General features: G+C 40.8%; 1 protein-coding gene across 1 annotated transcript in view; it reads right to left on the reverse strand.

Moving 5' to 3' along the window:
- The window catches only part of LOC108144513, a 29617-nt gene extending 21059 nt beyond the window's left edge, over positions 1–8558 (reverse strand). Inside the window, exon 1 of the mRNA XM_017269452.2 lies at positions 5386–8558. Within this exon, the coding sequence (XP_017124941.1) occupies positions 5386–6793 (1408 nt within the window). The 5' untranslated portion in view covers positions 6794–8558. The remainder of the gene's footprint in view (positions 1–5385) is intronic.
- Positions 8559–24316: the final 15758 nt, after the last annotated feature.

Here is a 24316-nt window from a genome sequence, read left to right on the forward strand (position 1 = left end):
AGCTGACTGGCCAAATAGGATATACTATATACATCATATACTATATGTATGCTTTGGCCCGGTCTCCAGTGTCTTATTATAGATTTTCGGCCAAAAATCTCCGCCTTGGTGTGGTTCATTATTGCCCCATAGTTGATATTTATGCAGTGCTCGCAGCTATTTGGCCATGTTTATTCAGCAGCATGCCACAATCCTTTAGCCACTTTGGCCAGATTCATAGAGTACTATACTATATAGTGTATAGTATATGGTATATGGTGTGTGGGTATAAGTGTGTCAGTCTCTCGACAACCAGACGAATGTTTTGTGACGTAAGAAGAAAGCAAAACTTTGGCTAGCTTTTGGGCTGCTGCTTGTGGTGATGCTGCTGTCGTCAAACTGGCTGAATGAGCCACCATCACGCACACTCTCACCCAGACAATTGGCCTGCTCAATGGCCGCGTCCTTTGGCCCCATCTTTTCAAACCCCTACAGTACATCCCAACTCGTCCTGTGCTTACGCTAATGTAAATATTTTTCGCCAGCTTCGCTGTTGTCGTGTGCCACAATTATATATGCAGTTCAGAGGGTCTAAAGTTTCCCCCCCACCGATTGACAAACTGACAAAGTGTCAAACTGAATGACTGCTGGATGCTGGCGATGATGTCATTGTTTATTGATTCATCTACTTCCAGCACGTTTCTGTTTATTTTTGGCCAGTGCATTAAGTCAAAAGACTAATTTGCCGGGCCGAAACTCAGTGTCCACCTCATTAACAAATTCAGTGTGTGGGCGTGACCGGGGCGTCGTTGCTTCCAGTTCATTTGGCCGAAATGCAAATGGGTCCTTGCCTCCTAATTAGCCATGGGGCCAGTTTGTAGATTTTAGGGCCCAAAATGCAGGATCATTCAACCAGGGGAATGGGCAAAGTGGCAGCGAGAATATTTCAGGCGCCTTCAGAAAATGTCAAAAGTGTATATAGTACAGTACCTCGCCATTGGCATTGATGTCAAATAAATTCTTTTGTAGGTCAAAGGGCAAGCTGCGTACGCAACAAGATGTCCCCAAAATACAGCCCAAAAATAAACACCAAAAACAAAATCCAAAACCCAAAATCCTCAAGTTAAAGTTAGAACTTTGACGTAAAATGTCGATGGATTTGACGTACTACATTGTTACAGATACGTCCCTTCAAAGCCTCCTTTTTTAAAAGCCACAATTACCGTAATTAATTAATTAATTTAATTAGTTTTTAGGTAGACAAAAAAGGTTTTATTTTAAAGGACTTGGTCGTAGTAAAAAATCTGTCATTAAATTAATTAAAATGCAAGGTCTAATAGCCGTTTATATTAAAATGTATCGCCAAACACAAGTGTCTTACACATTTAATAGGTTTTTTATGGGCATTCATAATAATTGAGTTTGAGTTGAAATATCTATCCATAAATAAATCAAAAAAAGAGGAAATTTTATTTAAATAAAACGGAAAGTCCGAAAGGTCCATGGAAAAATGTTTAATAAAATTCCCTCAAACAGCGATGAAATTCTTAGCAAACAAATTAAAGATGGTTAAGGATCTCTAAGGCAACCAATCTGTCTGCGAAGTCTCAATTTGTCTGATCTGTCGCTGGTCGTCGAGTGGCCTGGAAACCGGCCATTTGCATATCCATTCCCGCCTATTACGCTGAGCTACACACACACACACACACACAACAACAACAACAAACTACTGAGTGGAACCCACAAGTTGCGGCAGACAACCTGTCGCTGTAGTAAAATTTTCCACCCGCTCGCCTGCAGCCGCCCACGCTCATTCTTGTGACGCGGAAAATGGGAAAAGGTCGGGGGCTGTGCCTCTGACAGACAGACGGACAGACCGACAGACTGATAGACGCATCTCCAATATCCATTTCCAACTAATTTGCGTAATATTTGACAGGAGCGAGGAGACGTCGATGAGGAAGGTCCACAAATCGATGATCTTTTCGCCGCCAAGTGGCCACTTGAGGACCGAGCGGTACTCAAATTACAAATTAAATCAACCGCCACGGTATGAAAATGTTGGTTTGAGTGTGAAGGAAAAACTAAAGGCGTGCGCATAAACTATACATCTACAAATACATTTACATATACATATACATATACATATACATACAAAATCCCGCAGGAGCACACGCACAGGATATGGGCGTGGGCGTGGTCATGGGAGCCAGGACTTGTCAAACGGAGGCGTCCTGTCCGGTTTGGTCGCCTCAGACCCCCTGGGTGTTGTTACTAAATTAGCTGGAAACCGGACCAGCAGGATCGTAAATTGTGAACGCGTTTTAATGATGTCAAGTTGTAAACGCAGCCGCAGGTTTCCCGGGAAATGTGTTTCGGGTTTATTGAAGTTCTGTTTTTTCGGGAGCGTATTCCCATTTTTGTTTTTTTTTTTTTTTTTTTTTTTGTGGCGCAGGAGCAAACTCTTTTGGTCGTTAGGGACCAGCAACCGAAAACGGAATTTATGGGTACTTAGAAAAACATTTTTCCTAAAAGCAGTATGGTTTTAAATGCAAGAAAATCGATTTACTTTTAAGATGGATTAACGAAATAAGTTCTGTCCTGTTACTTTGAACTTATGTCAGTTTTAGATTTATATTCCATTAAAATGTTTACTCTTTAATTGTTTTGTTTTCTATAAATTAACACAAAAATATATATACCTAACCAAAGTACGTTGTATTAATATTATACTGCTTTTCGATTATACCGAAAATGTAAAAAGTTTTTTATTTATAGTTAAAAGAAATATCAAAAACTACGGTAACTTCCTTTTTATGATGAAATTTGTCAGGGATTTTTAAAAAGTGTAAGTGTTTAAACACCGCAGAACACGAACGCATTATCCCGGGCTACCGTGTTTTGGTTTTTTTTTTTTTTTGACACATGTGTGGACTCTCACGGCGATGTCTTTTTATCCGTATAATCGTTTTCCAGTGTAAACACTTAGGGACAATTGTAATTTTACCAACTACCAGCGAAAGTGTGAAGTGAGGAGCGACGGGTGGCAAAGCGTTGACGTTTTCACAGCTGACACTTGATGACGTTATGCGGAAATAAACACACACACATACGGACGCAGAAATGTGGGAAAAGCGGAGCTGCTGGCAAGGAAAAATTCGAAATAAGAAAATGCGAGAGTGAGAGGGAAAGCAACGACAGCCATAACAATGAGGAAAATTGTGCAAACATGCGCATAAAATGAAAACTCATTGATTGTCTCATATTGAATTTTCGGTACATCTCTCAATCTGCAAAAACCTTGCCAAATCAGTTGTTCAATGATGGAAAGATACAAAAGACGAGAAAGAAAAGTGGAAAACCCGGTAAGGTACAGATAATGAACTAGTTCAATTTAATTTAATTGGCTAATCTGTTTCAAGGGAACTTGCCCACTTTTGTTTTACTTGTGGCTTAGCCCTTTGCCGCACTAAAAAAGTTAATTGATTTAATTTAATTTAATTTAAGTTATCAAGACAAGAAAACTAAGAACTTTTGTAAGGCCACGGAAACAAAGAAGTTTGAACTAAATTATATTAGTTTCTTATGTATTTCTTTCTACAAAAGACAATGCTTAATTTGCTAAGTTTGGGACAAAAAGAAACTTGACCAAAGTGTCAGCAAAATCAATGATTCTGATAAAAAAAAAAGTTAACAAGCTCTAACTTAAATTGCAATTCAATTCATTTACTTCAATTTGGTTTCAATTATAAAAGTGTAGAGCTGGTGTAGATTTGTAGATTAAAGCAAATTGAACAGAATATTTAATTGCCAGCAGAGTAAACTGAATTGTGGATAATTCTAGCGAAAGATTTTGAAACTCAAAACTTGGCATAGAAGTGGCCAGCAACCATCCCCATTTCTGTGCTGGCCAGCAATGAAATCGCATTTAGCTCACGGCCATAACAATGTCGCCATTAAACTTGAAAGTGTTAATTAAAAATTAAAATTGATTGCCCGACAGGACGAGACCAAAGCAGTCGTCTTCCCCCCAATCCGATCCTGACCGTTCTCCGAACTTTCTCTAAGCGCATTCCGTATTCATGGCGACCATCAAAACTTGTTGTAAAGTAATTTAGCCAGCCAAGTGATTAACAACGGCCCGAAATGGAGGAAAGCCAAGGACGAACTTCCATACAGCCTCACTCCATCCGGTATTTCCTTCCTACGACTAATTTGCTAAATGCAATGGCCAAAAATAACGGGCTGAAAAGTTGGCCAAACTGCCGAAAATAGCTGCAAAAACTTTTCCGTGTTTGGCCATTGTTGACAAATGATTTAGTGACAATCTATTAAACGCTCGCTGATAGATGATTGATGACTTAGTCGTACACCGTCCACCGTTCACCGCCCGCCGCCCACCGCACCGCCCACCGCACCGCCCACCGGCCGGCTAAAAGGATTAAATTGCCAGCCGAACTGCACCACCTTGGATCATGAAATATGCAGGAGTTGGCCAACAAAAACTAGAGGATATACACTAGTACACCAAGGTGTACCTACAAATACGCGTTTATAACTGCCGCAAGAAATAAGGACGGAAATAGAGCGATTATGGCTTGTCCTTCGGGACCTGGCCGACTTACTTTTCGGTTTTCGACCCCAAACAAAAGACACAAAGAGAAATATAGCAGGAGGTCAAGCGCGGTGTTTCCCCTCGACTCGATCCGATTCACTTCGAATCGAATAAATTTAACACGACATCAAACACACAGATATTGGAGAGATATTGACCGACTTTCTTTAACCCTCTAACACGCATTTGTGAATAAATCATTTCCTATTATTACCAAACGTTTTTATATAAGGGGGTTTTAAAGGGTTTTTTGCCAACTTTCTAAGCTATCAATTAAATATGAATATAGTCAGTATCAAAACTTAGTCAATCTATTGTTCACTCTATTTTTGGAGGTAAAAGTTCTTACCTTAAAACATTTACCTATAAATATCTGGCTCTATTTTTAGCTTCTAAATAGCAACATTTTTGGTAATATTTCTTAATGTTATTATGAACCCTAGCCCATAAAAATGTCTTATAAATAGTTAGCACTATTTTTAGATTCTATGATTCTGAAAACTGTTTTATAATTTAAAAGTTCCTCAAACCCCAGAACAAAACGCCATGTCTGATTATTTTTAAATTTTGATTCGATGAAAGGTAAAAGTTCTGGGCTAAGGTAGTTAGGGCTTTACATGGGGGAATTGATTGGATCGAATTAATGCCAGACAGTCGGCTAAAGGTCGTAGGTTCGAGCCAGCGACGTTTGATTGGTTCCATCGATTGCCAACTGCCCCATGGCAACCCTGTAGGGTGGCCACCACACCCATAGTTCGATTATATATTTATAGATATAACTAAAAACTCACCGATTTGTGGCACATCGTACTGCCGTTGACCGCGGGCGGTGCGCAGCATCAGCTGGCTGGCTATGCTGTGGGACACAGGTGGCTGCGGTAAGTAGCCGCTTCCTGGCGATCCCACGGATCCAGATCCTGATCTTTTGTGGCCCGGATCCTTTTTGTCTTGTGACTGCTGTTCCGTCTGCTGTTTGGCTAGTCCATCGCCTGTTGTCTGCTTATTTGCGCCAGCGGCGGATGCACTAGCTCCCAGCTCGTTATTGGCCTTTTCGGGGTCCTTCGAGCCGGATCGACTGGAGGTCTTTAGATGCTTGCTGGCCGCGGGCTCCAATAGCTTGCCATTTCGCTGCGGCTTGAAGTGCTGGGCAAAGATCTGGCGCTGCAGCTGCTTCTCCGCCTCGGGATTATGGGCGATTCCTTGGCCATTGTTTCGTTTCCGGGCCCACTTTTGCTGCACCCTTATGTTGTAGTTTCCCGGATTGTGCCCTTTGCCCGTGTGCATGCCCTTCGAGGGGGCATCTCGCTGCTCCTGCTCCTGCTCGAAAAGCTGTTGCAGGGAATCGGGTGCGGCCAGCTCCAGCTGCTCCAGCGTGCGGTAGGGATTCTCCGGCAGCGGCTCCTCCTCCAGCCCGTGATACTGGTAGGCATCCAGCTCCCTGAGCAGCTCGTCCTCGCTGCCCAAGTGCGGCTCCTGCTCCGACTCCTGCTCCAGTTCCGAGAAGTCATCGAAGTCACCGAAGGAGTGCAGTGGCTCGTAGAGCGCCTCCGCCTGTTCCTCCCGCTCCGCTGGCTGCACCACCCGGCCGTAGTACTTGACGGGCCTGTTCTCTAGCTCTCGCAGCTGCTCGTAGTCCTGCTCCAGGCTGATCGGAGTGGGCGGCTGCTTTTGGACATTGCCGAAGATGTAGCCGCGGGCGGCCTGCTGCAGCAGGGCGGGGTAGTCGCCGACGTCCAGCTCCTCGCTGGGCTGCATCTGTATCCGGCCGGCGATGAAGGGGTGACCACGTCCATGGCCATTACCCGCCGGCTGCTCCGCCGTCTGCTTGGCTCGGGCCAGGAGCATCAGCCTTTCCCGCTCCAACTGGGCCATGTCGGCGATCTCCTTGTTCAGCCGCACGGTGGTGGCATCGAAGGCGGCCGCCGCCGCTGACCTGGGATGGCCATGCGAGGAGCCACCGCCCGGCGGAGATCCACCGGGATGCTGTTGGTGCTGCTGCTGCTGCGACGGAGCCGTCTGCCAGGCGGAGGAGGAGGAGGAGGCTCCTCCGACGGAGGGGCCCAACGCCTGGCTGGGCACCGCCTGGATGGCCTTGCCCTCGCCCAGGGACTTGTCCCCGTTGCCGCTCAGGTGGAGGGCATAGAGGCCGCCCTGGATGAGCAGGACGCAGAAGAGCGTCTGGGCCAGCGAGCAGAACATTTTCCGTTTGTTGGTCTGTCGCAGCTTCTCGATTAGACGGCTTATTTTGGCGGTTCTTTGGGGGGGATGGCGGGGGTGTTGACCAAAGGGGAAATTACAGTGGGGGTGGGTTTGCAAGGGGGGGGAGATAGAATGGCAGGTGGTCTTGAGGGGGGTTTTCCTCTAAATTGTTTCTTAGTCACTAAGTTTAGACCGCTCTTTTCGCACTCAGCTTTTGTGGGTCTTCAGGCCCCACTCCGCTGACCAACACTGTGCCGGCCTAAGCCTGGCATTGCACAACACTGGCCTCAACACTGGAGTTTTCCGATCCGAGTTTTCCGGTTTCTCCGTGTGTGTGTGTGTTGGTTTTTTTCCCTCTGGTCTTCTTCTTCGTTGTTTTTCTCGCCTTTCGTCGCCCTTTGTTGCCCTGCTGCCAAGTTTTGTTTTGCGTTAAGCTGTGAAGTTCCTGCTGCCTTAGACAAAATCAATAATCAATTGTCTACGCTGGCCGTGGAGTTTGGGTTTCGGGGCTCGAGAGTTTGGAGTTGGTATAGGTATATGTGGGTATGTGGCCGCTTGAACCTGCTTGGCCTCTGACGACCCGCCCTCGTTAGTTCTGAGGGCTAAACCTGCTAACAACTAGTTGCTGTCTTCCGTCGGCACTATTCGAATTTTGATTTGATTTTTATCGTACTTTTCTACACTGGACAGTTTTTTTTTCGGCTTTGTATTTTCTCGTAGGCTTAAGAGTTATTTTTCCGCGGCACTTTGGTTTTCCCCTTTTTCTCGTTTTGAGCTGTTCACTTTTTGTAACGTTTTTTTAACACTTTTTGTTTAAAATGCAAAGAAAATTGATGTATAATTTGTATATTTTTATAAGTAGTTGTAACAATAATTTGTTTTGCTTTTGTTTTGTTTTTTTTTTTCGTTTTGTTATTTATATTTGTTTAAGGAACTTTTAGCACTTTTTCGTGTTTAGCGCTCTCAGCTTGCGGCACTTAGTTTTCGTTTTGCTTTTTCATATAAACTACGTTTTTTGTTGTATATTAATTAAAATTCACAGTGTTAGCCATCAACTGAGGGAGAACAATTAACTGGAACTGATTTCTTTGCTTTTTTGGGGGAGTTGTGGTTGGATAACTTTTGCACACGAGTCACTGCACTTGGATGAGGATATATATCTTCAACATATTGTTTCGACTTGGTGACTTGGTTATTAAATTTGGTATTTGTTTTTAATTATAATTTTTGAAGTGAAAACTTTCCCTTGTTGTTTTTTTTTATTTTTGGGGGGCAAGTGTGTAGTGGTGTGTGAGTGGTGTTTTGTGGACTAGCTTGGCTTCTAGTGTTCTTGTGTCTTGTTTTTTGGTTCGACTGGCTCCAAGAGTGTTCCGCACGTTTGAACCGACGAGCAAGGACTCGTCGTGTCGTCTCAGCAGGATTTGACTGTTTGTCTGCCTTTTGCTTGGCCGCCTGACGCGGGTCCCTCTGCCGGCGTCGCAGTCGCTGCCGCAGTCGACGTCGCTGCCGCCGCTCAAGGCGTTTCGTATTTCCACTTTATGGCACTCGTACACCCACTCCCTTTGCGCCCCTCCTCGAATTTCACTCCTCTGGCTGCTGGGTCCTCTCGGCTCTCTCTCTCTCTCTCTTTTTCTCCTTTCTCCGCTTTCTCCTGCTCCTACTACTGCTTCTTCCTGGGCTTCAGCTTCAGCTTCAGCCACAGCTCCAGCTCCAGCTTCTTGTTGTTGTGCACTCGGCCAGCGGGAAAAAGTCGAGCTCGAAACGACTGTTCGCTCTATACTGAGCCATATAACCGCTCAACCACTTGTTTTCAACCAGCCGCATGTGTAGAGTTTTTCCCGAAGTCCCAAAGAAAATGAGAGAGCGAGAGAGAGGGAGCGAGAGAGAGAGCGCCTGCTCCTGCGCACTTTCCATCAGTAGCCGGCATCGTCGGACTCCCGTTTTACCCATTTCCCAGCTCCCATATGATTTGCGGTCGCCACTTTGCGTGGGCCGTCGGCATCCTTCGTTCCAAGGAGCATTTCCCCATTTCGAATCGCATTGGGTAATCCCATTTGGCCGTCATCAGCTGTGGCTCCGCTAATCCCAAATAGCCGCCGATTCAATCACTCAGTGCACTTTTCACAGGTAAAACCCGGAAACGTTGAGTTTTCCTGCCTGCATAATCAATGGTGGGAAAATTCAGTGAAGCCGCAAATTGGGTTAGTCCCGAGATAAGGATAAATAGTGATAGTGAGTTGGCAGACAGTTTGCGGGAATTTCACTAGAGTCATTCGTTTTAGCCAACAGAGCCACTTTTAGATAGTTGTACGCTTCTAATAAATATTTAAAATATATGGAATTTCATATTTGTTTTGTTAGGGCATTGTAGCACAATTTCTGATATCCATTTTCTGACGAAAAATTCCAAATCGGACCGCTTCAGCCAGATAATGTAACATAAATGTATTTATTTGCAGCCATCCTTTAATCATAGTTATTTGGTTAGATTGTAAAAATAAAACTTTCTATTATAATATGACTCGATTTGAAAGTCTTTTTATTCTTTTTTATTTTGAAATCGAATTTTTCTCCTATAAATTTTGTAGTTTAATTGTAAGTGTTATTTGAACATATATTCCTAAATAAAAATTTTGCATTGTGCACAAAAAAAGTTTATCTTGTCAAATCTATGTTAACATCAAGGACTTGTTTGTGGGTGAAGTTTAATAACCAATTATGTTAAGCATGTTAAGTTATTTTATGTACGAAGTACTTAAATCATTTTCAGAGACAATCCCATCTTATCTTCTTAAGTTTTTCCAAATCCCCACTTTAATAAAGAAAACCACGCTGATCGTTTAGTTCCAAAGAACTTTTGAGTCGCTTCCCCTACATTTCGAAGTTCGAAAAACGATGACGCCCACATGTTGGTGACAAAAGCCAAGCCAGAAACCAAAACACAACTCATGCAGCAGCACCGAATTTAGAATGTGAATAAAAGTGAACACATACATAGGTTGCAAGCCATTAAGGCCGCCGACCAGAATCCGACCCTATTCGAGAATGTAGGGGAAGTCGAGGAGAAGGAGGAGTAGGAGGGGGAGGAGCAGGTCCTGTCGATTCGGGTGAAAGCCAACATGAATGAAGGAGAATGTCCTGAGAAGAGAGTCGACATCGACATCGTCATCGTTGCTTGCAGCCTGCTTTTCGCTTTTCGTTTTTTCTTCGATTTTTGCCGTTGTTTTTGCTGTTGCACACACGCCCCATGTAGGATTCAACAGCTGGGGGCGGGGGGCGTGGCTGGCGGACCGAGGACCAAGACGAGTCCTGTTTGTCGTCACAATGTCTGTGGCTTTTACGTTTTACGAGCGAGCTATAATATATTCGCCGCACCGAAGCGAGGTGAATTGAATTGAATCGGAAACTCGGTGCATGTGAATGGAATTTTGCCCACCGTGTGGAGAGTTTTGAATGGACGAGAAGGTGAGTATACGCGACAAAGTTTCCATGACTAAGGTGATTGTATGCTTACAAGTCATTCAGAAAATGAGTTTAGCCTATGAAAGCAATTTTTTGAAGACACTTGATTAGCAATAAAACGAGCAGAATTCACTTGTTCAAGACATAATGATGCTATAATATTCTTTTTTGGATAAAATAATAATTAATAAAAATCCAATTTAAGGAAATACCAGTTTGTTATTCATTTTAACAGTACTTTTTTAATATGATAAATTAAGTCTTCTACGGTACACCTGCCAAAGAGGGAACTTTCTATAAATTGTTAAGCATTATGCCAGGTTATAATATTTTCCATGAATACATAAATCGTTTCAACACTAGAATAACATAAATTAATTGTTTATTAAGGAAGTATAAAATGATGAATATTTGAAGACTGTTGTATAACCCATACAAAAATAGTTGGGATTTCCAAGCTCGTAGAAGGTCTCCACGCGAAAAGCCGGCTTGGGCTCACTCAATTTGTTGCATGGCCCAAAAGTCTCCACTTGCGTTGAAAAACTCTACGGCAAAACGGAAAACAGCTGAGTCTGGCCAGGACCTTTGCCCCTCTCCCCATTGTCCGCAACTCGGTCCTACCACAAGCCAAATGCACTTGCTGGGCCCAGAGCGGATTGGGGGTGGCCAGGCAGGGATTTGAACGCCCGGGGGGACGCGAAACAGATGATTCTGCCTGGCGAAGGCGCAGGCGCAGACTCAAGAGACGACTACGTCAACAACAAAAATCGAAGCCACGGATTTTCATTCAGGAGATAGCCCCCCAGCCCCAGAAAGTTGGGGAAACCAGAGCGCGAGCCCTCGAGCAGGGATATGGAAATGGGAAATGGTAATAGGTATGGGGATTTGATGGGGGAGTGAGGCATATGGAGAAAATCACCGCCTGGCTGGCGTCGTTTTTCAACGATGTCGCCTCCCGATGAGCCGAGGAATCAAGGAATCGGGCAACTATATGGCCGAGGAATCAAAGGGGGCGGGACGAGGACGATGGGTGCGCCGCACGACGGTGACGCCTACGCAGCTTTGTGACGTAAGCAGGCTCACAGGACCTCCGAGAACCGAGGACCGAAAAAGCCGAAGCACGAATCTCGAAAAGCGAGTGCAGGCTGGCCCCATTGTCTTGGCCGGTGTACTCCTTGGACCAGCGATTCATTGGCGATTCCACAGTTGGGCTCGTCACAGGCCCTCCTCGTCGTTGTATCCTTTTCGTTCTTTTGGTCCTTTGCACCTTTGCACTTTGAACTGGGGACATCGTAAGGGTTTTGTTGTGTGGGCCCGGCTTAAATGGTATATCGGATCTATGCAAATACAACCAAAGGTTATATGGGAATGTTCTCTTTTTTATTTGCAGTATATTTTATGAGTAAAATAACATGAATTCTACATAAGTATATTTTGTTGTTTAAAAATGATTTAAAAGACTTTTATTAATGGTTGAACTGGAACATTGGCTACATATTAAAATTTTTTTTTGTATTAGTGCATTCACCGAAACAAAACACATATTACAAATAGTACATAATTCAATGACTTTTTCACATTATTTGCCTTTACCGAAAATTTTACGAATAAATTGCTTACATAATGAATTATTTTTACAGCTTAGAACCTCAGTAAGCAAAGTATTGATAAGATGGGGGAATTGTAATTTATGCCTATTAAAAATTGGCTTAAAACTCATAATTGAAACGGTTATTACATATTGGTGTTTTAATTGCTCTTTAAAGTGTTAAGCACTTTATCATAAATTTTAATAGCTTTCAGGCAATGATTTAATTGCAAATGAAAGGTAACATAAAAAGTGATAGTTTCTAAATTGTTTATCAATTTTAAAAGTTTTGTATTACCTTGAAAATGGTATATACAAAATTGCAATTTTCTAGCCTTTGCACTTCTCATAACCATCATCCGACGGACTTAGATTGAATTCAATTAGAGACTTTTCCTCCCATTCCACATCTCCTGCCCCTTGCCGTGATTTATGGTGTGCTTTTAATTACCCGCAGAGAGCAAAGTTCAATTACAACTCCCATAAGTATGCTGCACTTTATCGGCTCTAATCGGTTGACTGATGGTAGATGGTCGATGGTCGATGATGGGAGATCGACTAAGCTGTTTATGCCCAAGCCGCCACTTGCGGATGACAGCTGTGGGCTCTGGCCTCCGACCTCCAATCCTTGGCTCCTGCCGTTCACCTCCCATTTGTACTGGGTTCCCGGCTGTGTTGTTGACATTGAATTCCGTGGGATATGGCCAAAATGCTATAAATAGACAACCAGCCGAGTTGAATTGAGTTTCCTTCGACGCTCGGCGCTTTTCCTTTTTGCGCCGCCTGTCTTTCAGACTTCGTCCGCAGCCAAACAGGAAATTGCATGGATTCTAGGAGGCGCTGCCAAGACGCCATCAAAGCCGTTGATTAAAAATTGAACAGCAGAAGCGACGACGACGCAATAGGAGCAAATAAATAAATATGAACATGGAGATGGATGTGAATGTGGAGTTGCCTCCTGGCCAAAAGGAAAATCTCGTTGCCAACGAATGGCCGCACAGACAAAATCAGACTTCAAGGGTCACTTCCGCTTCAAATGGCAAATCGGGTTTATGCCTGCCCACTGCTCATCTTGATACAGACCCCTTTTACCATAACTCCCTCGATCCCGATTCTCGAATAAAACATGTCTCCCGACTACGAAGAATTTTCCTAAATTAGTTTCCGGACAAAAATGCTTGTCGCTCGGCGATTTTTCAAGCCGCTTGTTTTGCGTCGCTCAACTGGAAACATTGACATTTTAGGGTTCTAAGGAAGAGCCAGCCCGTGGCTGGCATTTTCCAAAAAATCACTAGCACGAGCATTAAGAACTTAATCTCCAAGTGCCAAAAAGGTTGATTTTTAAGCATATCTAATGCATATCAAAGACCCAATGTTCCAAGAACTCAGTTGAAGCATAAAGCACTGCTGCTATGCTTGATAGGTCGCCCTAAGCTGTAGAAAAATTTGGAATCGGACTATATTATATTCATAAAATGCATGTCTTAAAAGTAATATTAAAAAATAAATAAATAAGATTTATATAAGATTTGAAAATGTATAAATAATTTTAAAGCATCACGAATATTTCAATTACATATTTAATTCTACAAATATTTTTGTATTTTATATTTTATTTCACAAAGTAATATCTATATTAAACCTTTTTTTTAACCCTAATTACTATGAATACATTTAGTTTCAATTTGTAGTACAGCTCTAAAAAGATAAATTTTCATTGATTTATTGTAAATTAAATTCTACAAAGCAATTATTTTTATTAAAATATTTTAGCCTCTTTTAATTTTATTGTTGAAGATTTACAGTAATACATTTATAATTTCGATTTCGTCCGTATAAAATCTTCAAACACATAATTGTTTGTTAAGAAAATCTTTTGAAATACTTTATTATTAAGATTTAAACACCGGACTTAAATTCCTTTAAAGCCAATCATTGATGATACCACTATTTCGGGCATATAGCCAAAGACTTACAACGTTTTTTTCTCCGTGCCTCTGAAGTGCTGAGATTATGCGTACACTTCTTCGCCCACCATATGCGCATCTTTAATAGGGCTCTCAACTTTCGTTGCTTATGTGGTAGGGTGCACCCAAAAAGTTGTTGTTTATTGTCTATTTGAGGATGTCTAAAAATAAATGCCAGTTTCAATGTCAACAACTGCGTATTTGGACGGGAATTTGTGACATGAATCGGGAGACAAAATGCAGGCGATTTTCGGGGTAGTGCAAGGCGGTGCTTTGAGCTGTTTTCGTTCCTTTAGTGTGATTCACAATTCGGAATTTGGGAACTGGGATCTGGGGGAAGTGCTTCGATGACAAGGACAATGACAATGAGTCAGCTATGACGACAAGTGGCTGACATTTGAGTTGGGATATTTGCCCTTTCATCACAATAATTATGCGAATCAAAACGCTACCAAAACGCTATAAACGGCCAAAGAAAATGGGAGGGCTAACCAATCGATTTCAATACACGAAGTGCAACAAATCGGATAGGTTATAGATACGTACTTGTAGCTTGTACTCTACGCACAAATAATTGTCGGGAAATCAATAAGCGATGCCCCACCGCCTCTGAATTCGATGGCGCGTGCGAGTAATCAAAATGACATTTCCTTTGCCTATGACGCCGCAATAAAGTAATGCCGTAAAATAATTCATTCAATTCAGTGTCGACCGGTGGTCTATACCCATTGGTGTGGGTACTATATTACAGGTGGGTGGTGACCTTGGGGTGGTGTTGCATTGATTTGTGCAAATCAGCAACCTAATCGCCAGCGAGGCATTAATTGGATCAGGCCACACGCACATAAGGACAACGATAAATGTCAGGATATGGGACATTTGCTCTCCCTTTCGCCCATTCAAATTTAAATAACATCGTAAGGAATAATTAAACGGCTGGCGAGGGGGTTGGGACTAATATCTATGACAACACATCAAGTGCTCGCTTCAAATAATTTATAATTAACCCAAATGGCAGGGGGCGGGGGGCGTGGCTCGGTGTTAAATGTAGCATACATCGAGTTCAAATGCCACACCCCCAGCATATAAATAAATACCCATGCTCCCAGCTGACACGGCATATTCATTAATTTGCAATTAGGATAATTTGGTCTTATTGCGGCCCAAGATTTGTGGCCATATATTGGCTGAGATTAACCGAATGGTTTGGGTAGATAAAGTAGTAGGGGGTTCCCGATAGCAGGTGTATACGGCTGACAAATAACTATTAATTCGGATTAAACAGTTGGTAGTTAAGAGTCTAAGTCTTGCTACATATAGACATACAATTAACAAAAACACAGTACATATAAAATTCTCCTATGCAAATTGAATGTATCTTTAATGAGATTGTTTCAAACAAATTATTTAATTATTTCAGAATCATGAGCGCTTCTTCCTGGACTGTTCTTTTTCTAATTAATTAATTTATAATTCGACAATTAAGCTTTTAATCCACCTTTTCATTATTTCTAAAAAATTTATTTGTAACAAAATTTCAATTCTAACTAAAGTTGAAGAGAAACCAAATCACACAAGAGAATTTCCGACCCCAAAAACTAGTGTTGGCAGTTATTAAAATGCAAGTTCAAGGCAAGACGGCGGGCTTAATCGAATTTCAACTGCAGCTTTGCGCAAATGCCGACAAGGACAATGCTGACTATCTGCCCTTTTATGCAATTTGTCTGTGGCCGATGTGGCTGCCTAAGTTGCTTTTCAAATGAATCCGCCTACCAAGCTGAGCACTGCTTTGCATTTCAATGCAGCCAGTTCATTCTTTTTTTGGGAAGCCTCGGGATGAAACCCTCAAACCTACAAAAATGTTAAGTTTTATTCTGAGTTCTTTTGTTGATAGTTTTTTTAACTACAATATATTCTGAAAATAAATATTTATCTAAAAACAACATAATAATATAAACTATAAATTATTTTTGCTAGTGTGTTTTGCATTAAGAAATGCTCTGATTTGCCCTTTTCTCTAAGAGAAATTCAATAAAATATACCTTTATAACCTTTGGTGTTTCTGAAATGATTAGTACATACTTGGTATTCATTTCTCAAGGCTTAAGACAAAAGCTTTACTTACAAAATAAACCAGTTCTCGGCAAATTTGGTTAAAGAAAACTATACATGACTATAGCTAAATTAATAATTAAAAAAAAAAGGAAACAACAAAATAATTTTGCACTAAAGTTGCATTTTTAAAAATTTTATGAACTATACATTTTTTGTTTTGTAAGAGTGTATTGCATCAACAAATGTTCTGATTTTCTGTTTTCTCAAATAGAAATTTATTAAAATGTAGCTTTTCACCTTTGACTTTTGTGATATGGTTAGTACATACTTGGTCACTCATTGTTCAAAGCGTAATAAAAAAAACATTACACAAGAAAAGAAATACATACATTACATGTTTATGTTGTAAATAAACATGTTCTCGGCATAATTTTGTTAAACAAAACTATACACAATCTAGGCATCTATAAATTTTTTGAGTGAGTGGCTAGGAAAATTTTATATATTTATAATGACAAAACCAGACTGCCACCCCTGACCATCTTTTGCAGTTTTCCTTTGGTTTTCCCACGCGACTTAGCAATGGGCTTTTGTGTGCCACTTAACGATGCGCAATGTAACTGTTACATTTCATTACTGTCATTACGAGGGATTGTCGTTGCTTTTGGTCATGCTTTTGTTGGCCAAGTGTTTGTTGCCATTCTTGTTGCTCAAGTTGTTGTTGCTTTGGAAGCTTGGACGGTCAGCCTGCCGCCATTTTCATGACGTTGATGAGTCTGATATTTATTTGTTTGTGTTGTCATTTGCTTGATTTGTTCTTGATGGCGAAAAGCAAACTTTGTGAAACTTTTGTTTCTGTCTCGGTTTCATTTCGTTGTCGTCTTGTTTGTCAAATTTACCTCTGTTAGATCATAATTGTCCCAGCGTCAAGTTTACGCTTTGTTTTTACGGCCATTCACTTAACTCGGCAAGGACAAACTTGCAAATTACCATAATTTCGCTCGTCATGGTCAGAATGTGAGATGGTGGATTCATAAATTAATAACGCCCACGATCTCCCATCGAAACTTGCCCTTTAACTGGCTTCCTTTCGAATCAATGGCCAAAAACTAAACGGAAAGCAATTACAAGAACAAACATAATAATTCACTTAGCCCGGTTAAATGGCAAGAGACACGCCCACTCGCCATGCCGCCACCATCGAGCTTGTTGCTCACACCACCTATTTATATATCCCAACATCTCTCCAACTAAGAACATAGATCATTAGAAGTAAATGTTTACCATCCGCCACGTGGGTTCCTGTTTGAATTTCACTTTGCGCCGAATTCGAGTTTGAGTTTTGGCCTTTCGAAAAGCCAAGATATCATGTCATTCGAGCCTCAGCTCATTAAAGACATAATGGCTTCTCATTAAAAACAATGTCAACTTGAATATGTATTGCTTGGCATTGACAATTGAAAAAGAAAATATTTGTGAAGGATTTCAGAGAACGTCATCATTAACAATTGATGCGTTAATAAGTAGAATCAATATTCTATAATGTACTGAATTTATTATGGAAAATTGAATATGTCTCTTGAAAAGAAAATAAAGAAAATAAAAATAAAGAGTTTTTGGTTTAATTATATTTTTAACATTTTAAGCTTTAAGTTGAAAAATTCACTACTCTTACTTAAGTAAAAGGCTTTACCAAAATATAATCAAAGATATACAAATATTTATAATAACTTTATTTCACAAAAAATAAGATACGTATTGGATTTTCTAAGAAGGTAAATAAAATTAGGGAGGCACAGCCCCTTCCAGCGGTTTTTAAGCGCCTCATCGAAAATTATCCCCAATTTATCCAGCAGATTATGTCCTATTTGTGAAGATAAAAAGAGTCTTAACGCCTGTCGCTTATTGACATATGTGTGCGTTCGCTTATTTTTAGACCTCTATTTGCTAACCACTTGAGCTGGGTGTCTAAATCCGCCCACTGAATCTACACCCCAAACACGAAACGAATCGAAATGGCCCAATTCCAATCCCATGCCGTTGATCGATTTCAAAGGCAAACATTTACTTATTTGCATTGCATGAACGCCCACAAATGGGCAACAGATAAGGGGCACTTACATATAGTACGTGTATTTTTAGACACTTTTCGAAAATAGACAAAAAACATAATCGTACTTGTACTCGTTGATTTGAAAGCTCTGGCGTAATGCCGGCTAATTGACAAGTTGAGAACGAACTGACAGGGGATTTAATTAAGCCCAAAACTGTGCTCGAGTGCGTCTTGGTCCGTTCTAATCTCGTTAGCTTTAATTAGACTTGTTTATCACACACACGCACACCACACGTTTATCCGCTCTGATTGCAGGCGACACAATTTTGGCATCCATTGTCTGGAGTTCACTGGGCTTGGGACTGCGACTGGGACTGGGAGTGTCCTGCGCCCAGCAGGACGCAGCTTCGAAAGCAGTTACAAGCGATCCCCATAATGACAACTAATTGGGAATGGGCCTGCAATTGCCGGACGCCACATGCTTAACACTCGAATTATCTCAAAATTAACTAATCCCAGGCACAAAGCCGCAAAGCAAGTGGCAAAGCTATGCGGCTCTCGAAATTTTCCACAAGGAGAAACTATCTGTACCTACGAAAGGTTTGGTTACTAAAATTATATATAATTTTCACATGTTTATGACATATGTTTTGATAATTTTAGTAAAGCACTAAGGTTAAAAATATTTTAATATTGAATGGACAAATATCTTTATTGCTATAGCATTATTAACTCTTTATCTTTTGTTAAGTAACAAAATAAATTTTAAGATTAAATCAAATAATGTTAGTGTTCAATGATTACTTAAATCGAATTTGAAAAAAAAAATAAATACAAGTAAAAGCTTGTTATTTAATTAATAATTAACTAAAGTATAATCTTGGAAAAAATCAAGGATTATATTGTTATTACACATATATCTGAACTGTTTAGATATATTCTAGTTACCAAACTCATTAACTTCTATTAATTTAGATAATTAAAAAGATAAAATTGTAAAGAAATCGTAAAGCACATTTATAGAAGACCACAACAATCATGTTGATCCCTTATTTTTTCTAGTGTGCAGATAATGCATCAGTTGGCATTCACACAAGCGAAAAGGGCGAGAAGAGAGATTGAGCCGGCGAAATGAAGAGTAGTCTCTGGCCAGTCCAGTGGGCATAAGCATTAATTATGGGCATGGAGCTGCCAAGAGCGGGACAGCACAGTGCCGTACATCTCGGGAAAATTTCCGTACACTTTGGTACATTTCCGCACGGTGTTCGCACTTTAATCAAGCCAAAGTTTTTCAGTGGTCGTGGCTGTCCATTTTGAAGTGAACTAAACTGGCACGTACACTTCGCTGTTCATTTTATTCTACTTTTTTTTTTGGGTATTCGTTCTCTCTAATTTTTCCACAAAAGTGGGCGGCAGGGGGCGTGAAGGTGAGCACTAAGTGTGTGCTGAAAATGCTTTTTGAAACTTTCACTGCGGTTTGTCATAATTTAGTCCACACGTTTTAAACATAAATTCGCAGATGAGTGGGCCAGAAAATAGATGCACAGTGGAGCAATTTGAGTGTATTTTATTAATATAATACTATTCTTTGAATACAAGTTTAAACACTTTTATGCAAACACAAAAGTATGAACATTTATACAGTCGCTTTTGGACCAAAACGTATATATATAACAAATGTTTGTTAACTGTTACCATACAACCTATATTTCTATAAATGTTTTGTTATATGTATTATGCATTCCCCATCATAAATTTGTCAACCCATTCTTTCACAATTTCGAACGATACCCATATCTGCTACTGATTGACCTTCAAAACCAGTCACCTTCCTAAAACCACAACTCAAGTTCGGGTGAGGTAACATATGTAGCTCGGTTTCCATCCACATTGCAGCCATTTCCTCCCGTGGTGGCCACCCGCCGAAACGTTTTCCACCCAAATGCCTCCTCAGTTTAGCAACTTGCCGAGCAGCTGAAGATGAATCGTACGTGTCCAGGCTGGAAAGGCAGAGTAACGCATTTATGTCCACATCAGGCACTCAGTAAGCTTTTGCGGCCAGGTGGCTGATGCTGATGCAATTTCTCTGACATAAGGATCAGCGGCTGCAACACCTTATGGCATGGAGTGCATTCAATATATAACCGCATCAGCAGCAGAGCTTGGCCCATCTGATTGCATCGCCGAACTGACAACTGCAGATTGGCAAATTGTGTGGAGGCGTATTACATCCTCTGGCGAATTATTATTTACGAGCCAAACTATGAGCACAAATAGCCGGCTAGCGGCTAGTGGCGGCAATAAAGCTTAAATGGGCTTTAAATGAAATTTATTTTATTTATCAGCTGAATCATAAATATGCCAAAGACATACACCCGCGCCATGTGGCTCCAACTCAAATACTGACAAAGGGTTTTTCCTTCTCTGCTTTTCTTTTTTGGCAGAAGTCAAGAAATTTCCATTTGTAATACAAGACTATTCGAGGGCGTTTTGCCAGTCAATGGCATATATGAATGAACCACCCAGTTACTCCCACTCTGTCTTGGTTTTCTTTTTTTGGGCAAACGGGTCGTATGAGCAATATATACACAAGTATAAGACGCAACCTTTGGGCAAGTGAGTGCAATAACTGCAGGCTCAATTGATTGAAAAGCAATTTGTACCGCCCACACACTCGCATTGACATAATATAGTAATGTGTGTGTGGGCCAGGCAGAAAATAGGATGCCAGTAAATATTCATAACTGCGAGCGATTACATAGCGACTTGCTGTCGGGATATTCCGGTTTCGAGCAACCGATATCCCGCTGGCTTCGCATGCAACCGTTTCCTTATTTTTGTGTTGCGAGCTTGATTGGCCTAACTGACAGCTAATGAACATGTAAGAGTTACCGCAGGAAAAACTGCTTAATGCCAATCTGAATTATTACGGAAAGTGTGTGCTGGCGATTTCCGCACGCGCTGCAGTTAATCTAAGTGGGTGATTTGGGTGGTTCGGGTGGTGGTGGCCTTGTCATTGCGCAGAAAAGTAGGCAACGCGTGTGTTTTTCCACTCGCCAAAGCGAGAACTAAGAATAGTTTTGCGTTTTCTATCTGTGCACAAACATAAATTTCACACTCGCATAAATTCCATTAAGAAAAATCAGCAAAGCGCGACAGGCATACACAATAAGGAAAAACCGCAATGGTGGGAGGTTTGGGGGGTTTGCAAACTAGAAGCAGAGGCATCCGACGCCCACGCTCTTTTGGAATTTCCAGCTTTTCTTTTTTTTCTTCTTTTATTTATTTTTTTTTTTTTTTGTTGAAAGTGGAGCTGCTGCGTCAACTGTTTCCAGCCAAAGCCAGCGACACTGTCATAAAACGAAACTTAATGGCGAACAACAGAGAGAGACAGAGAGAGAGAAAGCCAGCTCAATAGTACTTCTGTAAGAATTTTTCCACTACAAATATTTGGAGTATGAAAACAACGAGGCAGCAGCAATAGCAATAGCAATAACACGCAACGCCCACGCGAAAAATCTCTACGACTCTCTACAACTGCCAACTAGCCACTGTGTGTCTGTATGTATGTGTGTGTTAGTGGGTCTCAATGAATGATTTTTCAAGCCCCAATCGAGCAACACTAACGCCAAAGGCCCAAGGACAAATCGAGTGGGGTTGGGGTTGCGACAATGATGCGTAGGCGTTTGCCGCCAAAAATTCTGCCGGCAAATATGCTACCCCACCGAAAATTCCCAATTCTTACCCTTTTAGGGGCGAACTCTATTGTTCCATTGACAGAAGATTGCGGGCCAGTTTTATGGCGTATATACCGCATATACCGCGTATATGCACTAGGGGTATATGATGTCAACTGCTCAGTTAGCCCGAATCACAAAGGTTGCCAGCTCACCGAACAAACTGTTTAAATAACCCACTTTACTACGATTTCCAGGAACTCACAGACACCTTCATTCATTAGGCATTTATACGATTTTGAAGCTATGACACTGACGAACGGGAAAACATGTCAGATGTGGTACAGATATTAATTTTAGTCATATGAATAAAATAATGGAAAAATTTATAAAAATAATTAACTATTGGTTAAAAGAAAAATAAATAACTTATTTAAATTTACTTTTCATAACAGTTTACGAATGGTAAAATATATTCAAATACAGGTGCATATTTAATATTATTTCCCTTAAAGAATAAATAATTAAGTGTGCAAAGAAAAATAAATAACTTATTTCACTTTTAGAATTTACGTTTCATTACAATTTTAAGCATGTTTAACAATTAATTACATATTCTCTTACAATTTGCCCTAAGTAATTGAGTGTCACGTAAGCATAATTTCCGGTTAAACTGATGTCATTTGACAGTGACAGTGGCTTACATAATTATAGTTCACGGAAAGTTGTTGATTGTGGGGACACAGCTAATTGAAGGAATTACACCTGCACAGGGTTGATTGCTTGTGAGTTTTTGTGGCAAGCAAATATTTATAATTACCGCTGACCGCCGCTGCTTTCATTTGGGCATTTGCATATTTAAGCTGAAGAGGCTTTAAATTAGTTTGAAAGGCATCTCTGTCATTTAAGCGATGCATGCCAATTGGTATCCAATTCACTGTCAAAGTAATTTTTTCTCAACGCCTTAATCGATTGAATATAGATGCATTTCAATTAAAACAAGGGCATACTCAGCTTATCCGATTTATATTTAAAAATTTATTTTTTTTTCAAATTTGTATGTACAACGTAATTTTGTACTTAATTTTTAATATCAAAATATATAAATAAATATATAACATAGAAATACAAATATCCATAAATCCACGAATGAAATAGAAATTGGCATTATAATTTCGATCTTTTACCTGATTTAATAAATATACGTTGGAGTGATTTCATATATATTATGTATAATAATATGGTAATTGGAATCGCTATAAGCTACAAAATAGCAATAGGTAAAAATTTCGTTATTTTAAAAAAGTAAAAGGTATATATATATTTATATATATATATATATATATATTTATAAATTAAATGCGATTCAGCTCGCTAATTGCTGAACTTTCAATCCATAAAGGTGTGCCGATGGCGTATGTATGCGTGTGATTTTTGAGTCTGCCATGTTGCCATGCCAAAATGCGCTTTTTGCTGACTGTACTCGAAAAATTTGTGTTCAACTCTTGGATGTCGGCCAAAAGTGATGCATCAGTGTGTTTGAGTGTGTGAGTGTGTGTGTGTGTGTACGTGTGGGCCAAGAATACAAGAGTACAAGAACACAACGTTGACAATGGCAAGTCGCAAGCAAAAGAGCGGAATGTGGCTTCCGTTTGTGCGGAAGTCGTCGCCATCTTCTTGCATTCGGTCATCCTGCGCCCACTCGCTGCCATTTGCTCCTTAAGACCCTCCTCGAATCGTCCCAGAATCCCCCTCGAATCCTCCTCGAATCCAGAGGCAAAGGATCACGGTAGGGAGGCGTTGTGTTTTGGGCAGAAATTATGGCGGCATTTGCCACAAATCGTGCGTGTAAAGTGATGTCATGGCCTGGAGTCGAAGAAGTGCATGCGTCAGCAGTTGGACAATTGCGTGTGATGCAATAGTCGCTTTTTTTTTGGGACGATTTGCATCTCACAGATACAAACTGAACTGATGTCATGCCAGCGGATTTGAGCGCAGTCCCAAAATCACTTTATTTTAGCCGGTGTATATTCGGGCATATTTCATAAAAAGATATGCCATAAAAAGTACAGGCGGGAGTTGGAGGAAAGCAACAGTCGCCGCCGCCGTCGTTTACTTGTTCTCATTGCAATAAACTTGAGCACTTTGTGCCGTCTTGTCATGAATATTTGAACAACGCAAAACGGCGACGCCCCTTCACCCCTCCTCACTTCTTGGCCATGTTGTTTTTTTGTCAACAACCTGAGTTGTGCCGTTGTTTTTCTCGCTTCTTTTGCGTTTTTGTTTATGCGGCTCCCTTGGATATTTATAATTTAGACGAGAAAGCATTTTCGGTAATTAATTTTGTCAATTAAATTCTCCAGAGCGATTTAAATGTCGCGTTTTTTGCTCTGGTTTTTTTCAAGAACAGCTAAGAGTTCATAGGAAAATCCGATCCGAGAGAATTGACACGAAAAACGCCACATGTTGTTCACTCAAAAGTAGAAGAAATATTTAAGTACTCCATAGACAGAATTACAGATGCAATACTTTGAAGTGGCGGAAGGAGGGCGATGTACTTGACTTGGCATACACACATATCCGCCCCCGAAACCTCTCATAATACACACATATCAGAAGTTAAACGTATTGGGTTTTCCATTAGCATGAAAAGCTTTCTCGAAAACAAGGGAAAACACGTGGGAACTGCCGTTTCTGAATTCTTTTTTTCCGCATACTCTA

Source organism: Drosophila elegans, unplaced genomic scaffold (genome assembly GCF_018152505.1).
Source record: "Drosophila elegans isolate 14027-0461.03 unplaced genomic scaffold, ASM1815250v1 contig_183, whole genome shotgun sequence".
NCBI lineage: Eukaryota > Metazoa > Arthropoda > Insecta > Diptera > Drosophilidae > Drosophila > Drosophila elegans.